We start from the raw sequence: 15,979 nt of genomic DNA, 5'->3' as shown, positions 1-15,979 counted from the left end.
TGTTAAAGGTATTTAGAAAGGAAAAAATTTAAGTTTTGATTCATTTTCTGTCCTTTCTCCCTTTGGTTATTTTTGGCCAGGGTTATGTTTGAGTCCAAATCTGAGTTTGGCAAAATTTTTGATCATCATTTAACTGTAAAATACATCTCTTCATGGTTCTCCATTTAAGTTCATGGGTTAGCAGGCTATTCCTCTCTGCATCATGATCTAGGAATTGTCTTAGTTTTCCTTCTTCCTTATGAACCATGTCTCTATTGTTCATGTGTGTGCATGTTTGTCTGTGTATAGAGACCATAAGGTGACATCTGGTGTTCTCATCATTATCCTTCTTAGTTTTTGAGATATGGTCTGTAACACTACATGGAACTAAGCAAGTAGGTGCCTCCATCTAGTCAGAAAGCTCTAGGTCTTTTCCTATCTTTCCCTCCCCTGCTCTGCAATTATCAGTGCAGGATTTCTGTGCCTAGAATTTACATGGGAGTTAGGGTTTGAACACAGGCCCTCATTTTCCATGGCAAGCACTTTACTAACCAAGCTGTTTCCCAGCCCCTCCCATCCTATTCTTTCCTCAGTTTAGTTTATGACACAATTACTTCTTTCTGGATTGTCAGCGATATCTTTTAAAATAAAAAGTACTACTTTTGACCCAAGTAACAAAAATATAAAAAATAACGGGAAGCAAAATTTACCTGTAATTGCCCCGAGAAACACACAGTTGAGTTTCTGCTGTATATTCTAGTCTTTTTTCCTATGCATACACGGGGTCATACAGTTTTTATCTTTTCATTCTTTTCAGCTAAAAATATACTGAAGTTATCTTTTCATAGTCTTATCTATTCATCCACATCATTATTTTTAAGGGCTGTATTGTAGGACATTATATAGAGGCCCTGCAATGCATTTGGCCTTACTGCCCTTTCCAGTTTTGTCTTTCTGAGCTCACCTTTCATCACACAAGGCATCCTGGTAGCCTAGCTAAAAGCACAGCATGTGGGGCCAGGGTGCCTCGAGGAGAATCAGTTTCCTACATATTACATGGGTGGCCCTGACGTATGGCAGTTTTCTCCATTATCTTGTAGAGGGAGAAGGAGTCCCATGAGACTCAAAAGATAAAGAAGAACACAAACCTGGAATACTGTCCAAGGACCCTCCATTGCAGCACACAAAGGAGTAAACTGTAATGGGAGGAGACCGGCTCTCTCAGCTGCATAGTGAAGATTTAGCTGAGATTTCTCAGACTGCTGAGCTGGCTGAAAGATGCACAGAGAGCTCCAGAGTTGTGGTTCCTTGAGTTTTTGTTGAGGTGGACTTTGTGGTGATGAAACCGCTTTTTAGTCATTTCTATTCGTTGCATGTAACCCTTCACTCACTCCTATTAGTGACCCCGATAAAAATTCACTGGTTCACCAAGTTAGACACTGGTGTAATCATTACTTTGGTCTGTCATTAGTTCCCTTTCTAGGGTGAATAGGTGTGTGTGTGTGTGTGTGTGTGTGCATTTTGCATCTCTCATACTATGTCTTACACAAATTATTTAATTACTCTGTACTTGTTTTCCTCATTCATACTATATGGGTGACAAAACCAGTTGAGGAACAGCACTGTGTACTCTGAGTGCTAAGAAGTGCCTGATTCCTCTTCCAAACCTTTCATGCTTTTTGTTTCTAATCCAAGAACTTCCCTACTTGTCATTGCTGTCTACCAATCAGGACCTTGTAATTCTCAAACTTAAATTTCTGACCCTATTTTTTTTCTTTTTTAAAATTTTATCAATGTGGAAGGGAAAGGAGGTTTACTACCTGAGACTGGTGTAGACACTTTGTATAAGGAGGCCAGTTTTGTCTTCCTAATAGATTCTTCTGTGTGAGAAGTATTCTAGAGGAGGAAACAGATTGGGAAGGAAGAACTAACTAGACCAAGCCCTTGCATCTACTACAGTGGGATTGAGATCTGGCAGCCCTGATCCCAAGCCTTATGTTCCTGTTTTGACCTGCCTCTGATCTCTGACTACTTGACAGGTTTAGCATCCTCCCTCCTTCATTCTACTTCCTCTGCTTGGGAGGGCCTTTCCCTCTTGTTGTTGACCCTCCTCACTTCCCAAGTCATATTATTGTGGTTGCTCCCAGTTGGAAGCACAGCTTTCCAAACTGAAATAGGATGTCACATGACTTCCACTACTCATTCTCTGTAACTATTGGCTTTATTATTATGGTCACATGAACATGGGACATGCATTCTGATCAGACAGAAAGTTCTACAAAACCACAGAGATTGCCTCTGGTTTCCTGTTCTGTTGTACTTGTCATAGGCCTTAGATTAAAAGCCAAGATCTAGAAAATATTTATGTAAAGCTTTCCTTAGATTTCATTTATAAGGCTTTGGTGACTAAACTCTGTGTTCTACCTCTGTCTGTACTGATCTAAAGACACCTTCTGTCAAGTTTCCTGAACAGAAGCAGAGAAGGAATTGTTTAAGTAACCATGAGAAAATAAATAATAATCATTTTCCTCAATTATAAACCATGGTCTGAACAACCCAATCCCCATTCCCTTTAAGCTCCCTTTAAATGAGCTTAAATATTGGTGTATCCATCTCCTCTTTGGTCTTTTAGAAAAAATGCGCTAGGCTGGTAAGGTAGCCCAACATATAAATATATTTTCTGGAAGACCTGATTCACTGTGCAAGGATAGAGCTGAACCTCAAAGAGTGTATTCTGATTTCTATACCTAGGCATGGCCTATGTGCACCAACATATGCTCTCTCTCTCTCTCTCTCTCTCTCTGTGTGTGTGTGTGTCTGTCTGTCTGTCTCTGTCTCTCTTTTTGTCTTCCTCATACACACATGAAAATGCTCGTAATAACAAATATAAAAACTAAGTAATACAAAGTTTCTAAAAAGTTAGACTGAAATTCTGAGACAGAATTGATATTCTCCTTTGCCCACATGGTGGTCTTGGATTTGGTCACTTACTCTAGAATCATTAAAGATGTAAGGAGAAAGCACTCATAACTATTCCACTCATCCTTGTGGATGCTGCTGCCCTGCACAATGGTTGTATTCTTAAGCGTCAGTCTCCCATAGACCTCATTGCTCCCTTCAAGATGACAAATGCATCTTTTCTGTTTGCTCTACTACAGAGTGTTCTCCTTCCCACCCTCCACGAGTCATCAGCCCTCAGCTTGGGCTGGGCCTGGGTGTGAGTACATAATAGAACATCACGATGCTCTGGGGCCATCATTAATACAGTGAGTCACCCAGGGTTCCTACAAAGCTTCAATTTGAAATGTTGTTATTATCCTTTGGGCTTCTGCTCAGTGTGAGTCTAAAATAACTCTTGATCCTTACATAAGCCTGTGGACAGATGCATCAGATCTTTATTAATTTCTTCATTTGATGTTATGGTACATAATAACCTTCCTTCCTTGCAATGTCTTCTCAGGTTCATGGAAGTCTCTGGAATGTCTCACTCTCTGACACATCTGAAATCCTCTTATATCAGTGTGCTTTATAACATATTTTGCCAGGACAAGACTCTGATTATTCTTGATAATAACCAGAGGACTTAAGGTTTTTATCATATCACATTAGCCATATTTGCTAAATAAGTGTAATGCCAAAGTTTATTGGCCTTTGGGAAATACACGTGTTAATGGAATGAAAACATCATTTTATTTGGATGAAAGAGAAAATAATTTTGCTAGTTTATACACCAACAGCATTTGGCTTACTTCATTAATCTACTTGTAACATTAAAAAGAATCTCAAGAGAGGGCTATGGGAAAACAGAGCAGAGATGAGCTAACATTAATCAAATAATGTCCCTTTATTTTCTATTAGATCTCATGAAACTATGTTTTCTAGCCTTACTTCATGCATGCTAAAGCCATGTTCTTTCCTTGAGAATATGGTTGAAGTGATATGGGCCCAAAGTCCTTTATGAAAGAGTTGGTACCATTCTCTTATATGCCACTTAAGTGAAGACCTAATGAAGGGTAGATTCACCAGACAGAAGGAACTCAGGTATCCCTTTGGTTATTTGGAGAAGAGCTGTGTAGCAGCTTATCCAAAATTCAATACCTACATGTCATCATGTAATGTTACCAGGGCAGGAGGCCATTGTAGCTAATCCTCACTTATTGGCACTGACTGAAGAAAGAGAACACAGTGAGCTTATGCAAAGCTGGATCTTTCTTGGGAACCTTGTAGACTGTCATAAAGGAGGTGCCTCTGATAGTGACTAGTGAACATGTAACAGTGATTTTTCTCAAGGAGGGGATGCCAAGAGTGAAAAAAGAACAAAGGGGGTGTGGTTTCTCAGAGACGGGAGGGTATCCTGGATGGTTTTAGTTTTCATTTACTGTTGAGTCTTAGTGGACTTAGGTGAGTCTTACTGGTCTGATCAGAGGGGAGGGGTCAATTAAAGAGAAGAGTCTGAGGCTCTTAACAGTAAACGCCTTAAATCCTGGGTGGACATGCTCATTTTAAGCAGCCGTGTGATGATTGGTTCTAGGACAGGAAGGAGGAGGAGCTTCGGAGACTGTATTCAGAATCTTACAGACCTTCTATCAGGAAGAGACACACTGTGTTCTTACAGAAAAAGAGGAACTCGTGGGAAGAGAGTAAGGGGGTTCCTGTCTGCTACTGGTAATATGTACATTCCAAGCAACAGTTGGGAAGACCTTACCCTTCTGATAATGTTGGGGTCATTGCACTTGGCTAACTTTCCAGCAAAGAGCTGAACTCCAAAGCTTGCGAAAACGAGCATTAATGTCAACAACAGAATGGAGACCTGAAAGAAATTGATGGAAAAGTAAATATCTTGGTGAAAGTTAAGAACTGGTTTAAACAGTGATTTTAAAAAATATATTTAGATCCTATTGCATAAAATTCATGTTTGTTTGATTTTCAATATCTTCTACCATGGGCCACTGATTCATCTTAAAATGGCAAAAGGATAAAGCTAACAACAGGTATTAAATTTTTTAAATAAAATTATACAATTTTCATGAATGAGATGAACTATATGAAATATATGATTTTTTAAATCAGTACTGTTTTCCTTATAGAACAAAGGAATGTTAAAATTACTCAGTTGTACTCCATTTTTCAATGGAGTCACTTCTTTACTAACTGAGCATAAATTGGAGAGGAGGCTTTGCTTTCTTGTGGACATGGACACTTGTGATAGCGAACACTATGCACTGTGATTCAATCTATTAATTGTCTTGGGCTCCCTCTGCTGGCTACTTTCTTTGTCTCATCAGAGAAAAGAGGTAAAAGGTTAAATCTGCAGCTACCACATAATTGAACTGGATGGATAATCTAACCAGATATTGTAAGTAATGGAAAGCTGTTCAGAGACCTCCTCAGGAGAAAGACACAGTTAAATTCCCTTCCAAACCCCACCAGTCGTCCCAACACCTGTGTAAGTGACTGCCTGTTGTGGTAATAGTGTCTTTTCCTTTTCGTGAATTCATGTGAAAAGCCACAAAGCTACAATTTGTGCAAAGGAAACAGGGCCTTTTAAACACATTTTTAAAAGTATGATCAACTACACACTTTGGTAACATCACAACATAAATGGCAGATGCTTTCTTATCAACTAAAACTGCAGCTGAGCTAACACTGTTTCTATAAAATAAGCTCTCAGCCATTTCCTATTCCTCAAGCACAAGTAGGAATCATCCATAATCAAAACAATTGTGTGGTCACTCTTCAGGGTGGGGGTGGGGGAAAAGATCTTTCTGAAATAGACTCTGAGCAATGGAACTCTTACTTTGTGTTTCATCTCCAGCCCTGCCCTTAGAAGACATATATGCTATCATAACACATCTTATCATCATGTGATGCTTGCCCATCTGAAGATTGTGTTTCCCCTTGAATCACATTTTAAGTGTTATGTGCTGCTTATCGAGGCTGTTGAAAGTAAGGTATAACTATGTGCCATGTTAATAAATGTTGTTTTGTTAATAGTTCTAAGATGGACAAATTGTATTTTCCATGCTCAACAGGACACACAGAAGCCAAAAGCATTAAATCTCAATCTCATTCATGAGTTAGATGGGATTGAATTATTCTATCCTTAATGTTTAGAGAGAGAAGGGAAACCCCAGAGTAGAAACTGAGGTCAAGTATGGAATGAAAAAGTGCATCTTAGATCTCTGGGTTCGTCATGCATTGTATCTACAGGTGTTCCTTAGAATAAAGTAAATCAGAACATCAGTGGGTGAATTTTCTGAATGAATTTTTCCTGTCTCCTTTCTAATCCTCTAGTATTGAACAAAACTATGTAGGCTTGTACTTGCTCGGCAAGCCTCACTTTATCCCCCAGTGAATGACATGACAGGATTAGATGATCTCAAACAAGAAGGAGGTGGCAGCTTCACATACCAAAAATATTTCCTTGAAACCACTGAAAAGTTCTCGAACAACTTTCCTCATTTGGGGAACCAGTTTGAATATTCGAAGAGGTCTTAGGCATCGAAGAACCATCAGCAGCTGGGCTCCTGACTCAGCAGGCACATTTTGAGGCATCCAACAAAGAAATATCAAGCTCACCTAGAGGAAGAAATAATCTCTGGATTATTATACTATCTCATTTACTGTAGATACAATGCATGACAAACCCAGAGATCTAAGATGCACTTTTTTATTCCATACTTGACCTCAGTTTCTACTCTGGGGTTTCCCTTCTCTATCTAAACATTAAGGATAGGATAATTCAATCCCATCTAACTCATGAACATTTCCTGAGCGCTCATAGGCTGTGACCTTCCATTCATCAGAGGTTCTATGAGTTTTATGTCGAACAGACACTCACAGGTGCTTATACCATCTGCTAACCTCAAACAATGAGTATATTCTATGCCTACAGAGGGCTGGCCTGTGGTGTATGGGGTAGTAGGTATCCATTCCATGCCTTTGTATCCCCACACATTTCACCTTGAGATTTATCTTACTACACTCTGAACTTTGACCCACTCTTACACCATGACCATGATTCCTTTGATCAAGGATATTACTGTTTTTTGTTGATGTTTATGAACATATAACCTGCCACTGAAAGTTATTCCTACATTGAATTTATGGAGTTTCCTTTTTCCTACATTGAATTTATGGAGTTTCCTAGTCCATTCCTGTAATTTCCTAATTTAATTGAACAGAACACTTGAATGGCTATTAGTGATAACCAGAATTGAGAAGAATTTGATATCAAGAGTATCAATAATTAATAACATTATTTACTTGACACAAATTTGCATTATAAGAGCCATAAGAATTATGGGATGCAAACTAGTTTGATTCTTTAGATTTATTCATGTACTCTCATTCATATATAAAATTATGAGTTGTTTTAACTATATCTGTAGATATTGTAATACTTCTTATATAAATTATTTGTTTAGATTTCATGTGCATATTCTTTACTTACATCTAAGATCTGTATAATTTATCAAAAAATTTAGTTATGACAACTAGATCTCAGACATCTCACTCTTATACCAGGGGACATGGAAAACCATCACATTTTTATATCTGGGAAAGAAAAAAACTTACAAGATAGATAAATATGTCCATGACGCCACCAAAGTCCCTGATGACAGCAGTTGGAGTGAAAAACAAGCCATCTGCCATAATCTTCAGATTAAGCTCAATGCTCATGAATATCACAAACACATATTCTGCGATCTGAAATAGACAAATGGCACTTTGGTTGTGACAAAACAGCAAAAACAGGGCAGTGTTTTACTACTGAGCTGGGAGCTAAGATTTCTCCACAGTACCTGTAAAGTGGGTGCATGCATGACTCTCCGGAAGGGGGATTCGAACATCATAGAAATGCAAGAGCAGATGGTCACAGTGATCATGACCCAGTCCAGGTAGGTGACAAGTCCCAGCAAATCACTGCCAAAGAACAAAGCATACTGAGAAATGAAGATACTCCACCCAAGTCTACCAGGACCAGGGGTGATGGCTTTGGTGACTATCAATAAAACTGGTGTTTCTAAAAACAAGTTTTCAATGGTATATTTTATCTATATATTCTTTGGGTGTGATATGTGCTTGTGTTACATACTTTTATGTTCATGTGTGTATGAGGTATGTGCACTCCTGCTTGGATATGTAAAAGTCTGAGGTGGGTGTTAGATTCTTTTCCACTTTTCCTTCTTGAACCCAGGTCTCTCACTGAACTTTCATCTTCCTTCAAGTTCTAGGGTTATAAACACGTGAGACCATATCTGGCTTTTGAAGGTGGGTGATGGTGTTTAAATAGGCCCTTGTGTTTGCATTACCCCATGAAGCAACTTTCCAACCTAAATTTTTATATTTTTATGAAGCAGAAAATAGTATATTTGAAGTTCAAATGCACAGGGAAGACAAAACTTGTCATGCTTACTAAAGTTGGTGGTACTTTGTATTTTTCACAGCTCCTGTGACAGGATCTGTTTTGGATCTGTAAGAAAGAACAGTATATAAAATTCTTTAATACAACAAGAGTGTTAGTAATCACAAGCATCTCTCCATCTGAACTTTTTTTTATAACTTCTATAAAATGACTGTTATGAAGTGTGGAACTGCACGTTACTGTGCAAAGCAGAGAACACTGGATAAAAGAACAATAAAAAATTCTCAAATTCTTGGTTTTGTACTGGAGACTCCATCAAGGATTTCTGGCATGGCTTATCACAAAGTTAAACCTTGGCTTTCATTTAAAACACCAATTTAAGATGCATGTGTTGCTAGTTTTAGGATGTTCTTCATAATTATTTAGTTAGATACTCCATAAATTTAAAAGAGTCATTCAGCTAGAAAATATCATCCTGAGTGAGGATCACAAAAGAACACACATGGTATGCACTTGCTAATAAGTGGATATTATCTCAAAAGCTCAGAATACCCAAGATACAATTCACAAACCATATGAAACTCAAGAAGAAGGAAGACCAAGTGTGGATACTTTGGTGCTTCTTAGAAGGGGGATCAAAATACCCATGGCTCACAGCCAACCAATGGACTGAGCATAGGGTCTCCAAGGACCTAAGGAGGAGCTAAAGAAAGGACCCAAGGGACTGAAGGGGTTTGCAGCCCCACAGGAGGAACAATAATATGTACCAACTAGTACGCCCAAAGCTCCCAGGCACTAAACCACTAATCAATGAGTACGCATGGCTCTAGCTACATATGTAGCAGAGGATGGCCTTTTCAGACATCAATGAGAGGAGAGGCCATGGCTCTTGTGAAAGCTTGATGTCCCAGTGTAGGGGAATGCCAGGTCAGGAAAGTGGGGGGGGGGTGTCAGTAAGCAGTGGAAGGCAGGATGGGATAGGGGGTTTTTGAAGGGTAACGAGGAAAGGGGATACCATTTGAAATATAAATAAAGCAAATATAATAATAATTAATAATAATAATAATAAAAGAGTCCTTCAATCTCCATTTCTCTGTGGTCCTGTGGAAGAATTAATATGGCATTTCATGGAGATAGATTCCTAAGGCTTAGTTTAGAGATCCTTCAAGTGGTTGTCACTGAGGCTCCAGCAGTTTTTGTATGCGTGCTCTCAATCACAACAAGGTCTTCTTCAGCCCATTTAGTTGTGTTTCCTGCAAAAAGGAGAACTATGCCACACACACCAAATGAAGTGCAGAATCAGTAATTAGATGTTAACATGTAGGCAGTGAAACAGGGTAATTAAAGATGAAAACCTCACTTGGGCACTGATGAACTTCTACCATCTTTCTTCATTTGGTCAATCTCTGGGAAGCTTAACAATTATTATTCTCTACTTTAAATGGTGAAGACCTTTCTTTTTTAAATTTTTTTTATTTTCTATATTCTTTGTTTACATTCTGAGTGCTTTCCCCTTTCCCGGTTCCCCCCTCCCCATTAGTCTCATAAGCCCTATTCCCTTCACCTATTTCCTAATCACCCCCCTACCCATTTCCCTGTCCTGATACTCCCCTACAATGGTGGATCAACTTTTTTCAGAGCCAGGGCCCTTTCTTTCCCTCTTCTTGGGTATCATTTTATATGCTAACTGTGTCTTGAGAATTCAGAGCTTCTGGGCTAATTAATATCCACTTATCAGTGAAGACCTTTCTAGAACAGCAGAGGAACAGTTGAATGATCAAGATGGCATCAGGCACATACTAGTTGGTGTCCTTGGGTAAAGCCTTCAACCTCTACAGACCTAAATGTCTTCCTTGGTTGGTGGGGGAGATGTATTAGTTACTTCCTCATTGCAATGAATGACCACAGAAACTTAGGAAATGAAAGATTCATTCAGGATCACAGTTCAAAGGCATAGTTCATCATGGAGGGACATACATTGCAACTGCAGTCAAGAAGCAGAGAATGATGAACGCAAGCTCTGCTTGCTTTTTTCTTTTTATTCGGACTGGAACTTAATTCCATAAACAATGCCACCTACAGAGTGCATCTTCCTACCTCAGTTTACCCAACTAGAAGCCATCCCATATATATGCCTAGAGGTTTGTCTTCATGGTGACTCTAAATTCCCATCAATATTAATCATCACAGGAGGGCATTCATGGTGCCACACAGTCTCAGAGGCTCCTTAGTCCTGTGATGTTGGGACAGTTCATATTGGTTTCATCAAGATGCTGTAATTGTAGAGGTGGTATAAGCTTTATTGACATGGTTATGGGGGCTGGAAATCCAAAGCAGAAATGTCAGTAGTGTTGTGTCCTGGGTCCTGTGGGGTCAGGATCTACTCCAGGCCTCTCTACTTGCAATGCATTGTGTATTCACTTTACATGTCTCCACAGGCACTTCCTCATTTTGGGTTTGTGTCTAAACCTCCTTAGAAAGGAGTGAGATACGTTTATTACCAACTTGGGGACATCATTTTAATTTAGCTATCTTTAAAGGTCTTATATCCAAACATCACCACATTTTTTGAGATACCAGCGGTTCAACATAAGGATTTTTTAGAAACTATTGAACATTTAACAAATAATGATATTATATGATATTAATTATTAACAAAGGACATTCAAGTACTTGAATGAGTGTACAGGGAAAGAAAAACACATAAGGAAAGTATACACAGTTTTATAATTTCTCCAAGCTTGTGTGTGTGTCTGTGTGTGTGTGTGTGTGTGTGTAGTGCACTTGTTCAGGTGTCATTCTTTGGGAGCCAGCCACCTTGTAGTTTGATACAGAACATTTCACTGGGACCTGAAGCTCACCAATTAATCTAAGACTGATGGCCAGTGAGACCCGAGGATCTACTACCTATCTCTACCACTCTAGCATTGGGGTTACAAGCAATAATACCATCATGCCCATTTCTTTACATGATGCTGAAAATTAAATTTAGGTTCACAACCTCAGGTAGCTAAAACTTCATCCAGGGAGCTATCTAGAGTAGACAAAATTCCTTTTATCTGCTGATTGACTATAGTTGGCTTAGGTTTTGCACAAATGCAGCAGCCCCTGCATTACCCAACTAGAGGTTCTTACCCATTTCTTCCATACATGTTAGGTAGAAAGAGTGGCTAGTGGATTTTCTTCTCATAACAACTAGTAATACAAACAATAGACAACATTTTCTTTCCACTTTGTTCTAGGATAAATCTTTTTGTCAGAAAGTGCAAGTCTGACAGAAGCTTTGAACAATATCCTACATCATGTCATTTGTTTTCCTTCCATTTAAGATTTCAAAGGAAGATTGAGACTTAGTAACACTGACATGTACAATTGTCAAACAAGTACTAACACATAAAGCTGTAAAATGCTTTATCAATGGGAGGTACCCACTTGAAACCTTTGTTTTCCACCCGGTCAGGCGCACCAAAGAGGAGCAGGATGATTAATTAGCCCATGGTTTATTTTGTGACCCCGTTAAGACTACACTGTCCTTTCATCTTCCTGTGACAAACTCCCTGCTGTTCACAGGACTCAGGACAAATACCTGGACAGAGTGTGGTTAAGTGGCCCATACTTACGCATTGAAGCGTGCTCGAACCACCACACGGCAGAAGTTTCTGAACCTGTGTTCTCGTCCCACGATGAAGAGAGGTTTGTCAAAGTACGGGTGGTTCTCTCGCAGCTCCTCTTCTTGCACCTTCCTTCAAAGGGACATTTATGGAATGAGACAAAGCCCAAGGGAAGGAGCCACTCCTAAATGAGAATCTCAGGACACAACTGCACTGGTACCTTTTCATCTCCGCTTGCTCCTTCTTCTCCTGAATCATCTTTATTTCACTGTCTTCTCTTTGTGCATTTCTGTAGCGCACTGTATTTGAATGCTAGAAATAAAAGGTATATGTACAGTGAAAGACTTTTAAAGGCCTAAAAGTCTGTTTTTTAATTAAAATCAGCATTGCTATTTATATATGCACACTATATGTAGATTATAACACATGTGATAGTCATAACCTTTATATATAAAATGTTTCATTTGCATATAGTTTAATAGCCAGGAGCATCCTGACAACTGAATTTTCCCTCTAAAATATAAAATGATTAGCATATACTTATTGAAATATCATGGTGTGCTAGGTCCTACCAGACTGCTGACATTATGACAAGAGGGAGAGAAAGATTTTAAAAATTAGAATAAATAAGAATGTTAGAGGATGTGTAGTATTGAGACTGTAGCTGAGTTGGTGGAGTTATTTCTTAGCATGCAAAAAGCGCCAGAAGTGTGTAAGTTCAGCATGGTAGTGCACTGTGCTAGAGGCTTCGAAATTGAAGTAATAATCCTCAGGTACATGGTGAGTTTTAGATCAACCTGGTGTGTCCCAACACAGGTGTCCAAAAACATGTTCTTTCTGGATTCTTAAGTAGACTATACATTTATATTGGGTGACTCAAAGAAAAGAACCAGGAGTCAATAATCAATGCTCTTACTGGACTCTCTCTCTCTCTCTCTCTCTCTCTCTCTCTCTCATATAATATAAAATTCCCTGCCCTGGCTTCTATGAGGGTGCTCTCCCACCCAACCACCCACCTATCCACTCCCACCTCAGTGCCCTAGCCTTCCCCTACACTGGGGCATCAAGCTTCCATAGGACAAGGGGCTGTTCTCCCATTGATGCCAGATAAGGCAATCCTCTGCTACATATTTAGCTGGAGCCATAGGTCCCTCCATGTGTACTCTTTGGATTGGTGGTTTAGTTCCTGGCAGCTTTGGGGGGTCTGGTTGGTTGATACTGTTTTTCTTCCTATGGGGTTGCAAACCTCTTTAGCTCCTTCAGTAAGTAGACTGTACATTTTTATTGGACCACTCAAAGAAAAGAACCAGGAATCAATAAATACTACTAAAACAACAACAACAAAAAAACATGGAATAAGAGACTATGTTATATAAATACAACCCACAGAGTTCACTTAGTGTTGAGTATATGTATGTTTTTTGGGCTGTGCACTTGGCATTGAATAATTAGGGGCATCATCCCTGAAGAAGATAGGCTCTCTGTCTGTCAGCAGTCATTGATTGCTTATAAATTCTTCATCTAGGTGTGGGACTTTGTGTCATTTCTCCCATCAACATTGGCATGCCAACTGATATTGTACTCATTGGTGAGATTTCACTGGTGCTGTTTTCCTGTCCAATATAGAAGGCATGATCTCTTAACAAACACCCCAGTCCTGTCTTTTACAACCTTTCTGCCCCCTCTTCTGCAGTGTTCCCTGCATCTTAGGTGTAACAGTTATGTTGTAGATGTATGAGTTGGGGGCCAGGAATTCACAGCCAGTTCTCTGAATTTTGTGTTATTCTTTTTAACTGAGATTTGCTCTGTGCATGGGATGTTTATAATTTTGCAGTTTATGGTCTATTTTTTGGTACTTGGCCAAGAAATTTGCTTTCTGAATTTCCTGATTCACTATTATAGGGACACATTTAAAGATGATAGAAAAACTCGGGCATGAGAACTCTTTAAGCAATCATTAACATATACATTCATAATCAAGTTTCCAAAATCCAAAGCATAGCTTAGAACTCACATCTTGAGTTAAAGTTTCCAGAGATTTGCCCCTGCTGATCCTCTGGCTGTTGGATCCATGTCTTAGTGACCTAGAACGACCACAATCAACTTGTCAAAACATCTAAAGACAAAGTTTTCACTTTTAATCAATAATCATGAGTAAAAGACTAATTTTCCTGATATATCAGAAATGACTCATTTCTTTGTAAAGTAAAAACTTATGGTGTATCCATGTGTCTTTGATCCTATCTAACAAGATTTCAGATTTTTGTTCTTTCTGATCTTAAAAGTGAGACTTTCGCTATCACCAAGGAAAAAATCTTTGAAGTAAAGATTTTTAAATCTTTGAATCATGTAGGGAAATTCTTTATTGTTACCACCAGCAGCTGGAACCCAGGTCCTCACCATTCCTGCTTGCCAACAAGGGTAGAGGCCCAAGCTTTGTACTGAGGCACTCTTGGAAAGTCCTTTCCTGGATGTCTTTGGAGTTCATCTTCCTGGAGTATTTACCTGCGCTCCTGGCGGATGTGATGCTGCACGCTGAGGATCGACCTCTCCTTTGCTGGCTGCCCCTCGAATGATCCGCTCAGCATGCGCTGTCTAGTGCAAGCTCTAGCAAAAGAAAGAAACCCTAGATAAATGCATGGTTTGTGCATTCGAGATGAATAATACATCACTGCTCATGGCTCTTATTAATTTTAAGGAAACACCAGTGATAAGGCAAAATAACACATAAAGGAAAATGACCTTAAGGCTTTGTGTCAGAAAAACAAAGCTGAAGTTCAAGACCAAGAGGAGCTGGAAGATAAACAGAAAGCACACCCTCCCTACTTGGTAAGCTTTCTGTAAGGATCTGTCAGCAGCAGGGTCAGTAATGATGATGATTTCAAAATTAAACATGGGGGGGGAGCTCTCTATGAGTTCCCCCAGGAAGGCTTGTCTTTATTTTTTTCCACCTGAACCCTAGAATGATGGACCCTCAAAAGGTGTTTGAATCCACCTAGTGCTGACTATATGTACAATGGGTATAGGGTTATCTACTAGAGAATGGGTAGCTTTTTTGGGTCCATATTTCTGAATAAATCTTACTGTCCTTCTCTCAACAACCATTAATTGCCAGTAGCTTCTCAGCTAGGGATAGGACTTCATGAGACCCTCCCAATCCATGCTGGGATTGTGGGTGGCTTGCTACCGTGTAGATCTTTGTGTTTTTTTTTTAACTTATAATTTTATAATAAATCATAAAGAAATGTATTTTAAAATGTTTCTTGGCCAAACATAAATTATACATTTTAAAAAGTGAAAACAATTTTGCATACTAATGAGAGGATATGCTTGTGTGCTTTCATATAGATTTTTCCATTTAATTAATTAATTAATTAATTAATTAATTATTCACTTTATATCCTGGTAGCAGCCCCCCATCTTCTCCCAGTCCCATTCTCACAAATCTGGCCCCCCATTACCTCCTCTGTGTAGGCCTTGTATATACATTTCCAGCTGCTGTAAGTTCATATGTGCAATGGCTCTGTCATGCCATGAAAATATGGTTTTGTTGAAGACACCCACTATTTATGGTTCTTACACTTTTCTGTCCCCTCTTCCACAATGCTCTCCAGATTTGATGAGGCAGGGGAGCTATTCAAATATGAGGATAGGAATTTAGACCCCAGAAATCACATAAATGCCTGCCAAGTTGGCATGGCAACCCAACTCTACTTCTAGGTCTCAGATAGTAGAGGCATGGAATCTTTTATATACACATACATGTTCACCCATACACTCATAAACTTCAATGCACATGCAACAACACACATAGAATAAAAATGCTTTTGATACAGAGGGAAGATAATCATAGTGTATATCCTTGGGGAAAAAAAAATCTCACAAATCCAACTGAATGTAAATGCCAAAGAAAAGAGCCAAGGATTCCTGCTGTTACTTTAGTAAGGAGTAGGGAGCAGGGAGCACTGTGGAGATATACCCAAGCTGACATTTTAGCACACAAGAGATCTGTGGAGTTGTA

At 39.1% G+C, this 15,979-nt stretch overlaps 1 protein-coding gene across 2 annotated transcripts in view; it reads right to left on the bottom strand.

The window, feature by feature from the left end:
- Nalcn (sodium leak channel, non-selective) overlaps positions 1-15,979 on the bottom strand; it is a 293,583-nt gene that overhangs the window by 35,383 nt on the left and 242,221 nt on the right. For both annotated transcript variants that reach the window (XM_052190478.1, XM_052190479.1), the window contains 9 exons: positions 14,464-14,565; positions 13,973-14,042; positions 12,179-12,270; positions 11,968-12,090; positions 8,399-8,455; positions 7,785-7,905; positions 7,558-7,689; positions 6,391-6,558; positions 4,685-4,789 (listed from right to left, as the gene is read on the bottom strand). In XM_052190478.1, the coding sequence (XP_052046438.1) occupies positions 4,685-4,789; positions 6,391-6,558; positions 7,558-7,689; positions 7,785-7,905; positions 8,399-8,455; positions 11,968-12,090; positions 12,179-12,270; positions 13,973-14,042; positions 14,464-14,565 (970 nt within the window). The remainder of the gene's footprint in view (positions 1-4,684; positions 4,790-6,390; positions 6,559-7,557; positions 7,690-7,784; positions 7,906-8,398; positions 8,456-11,967; positions 12,091-12,178; positions 12,271-13,972; positions 14,043-14,463; positions 14,566-15,979) is intronic.

This window comes from Apodemus sylvaticus, chromosome 8 (assembly GCF_947179515.1).
Source record: "Apodemus sylvaticus chromosome 8, mApoSyl1.1, whole genome shotgun sequence".
NCBI classification, from domain to species: domain Eukaryota; kingdom Metazoa; phylum Chordata; class Mammalia; order Rodentia; family Muridae; genus Apodemus; species Apodemus sylvaticus.
Note: the sequence above shows the minus strand (reverse complement) of the source record. Positions and strands in the feature narration are given on the sequence as shown.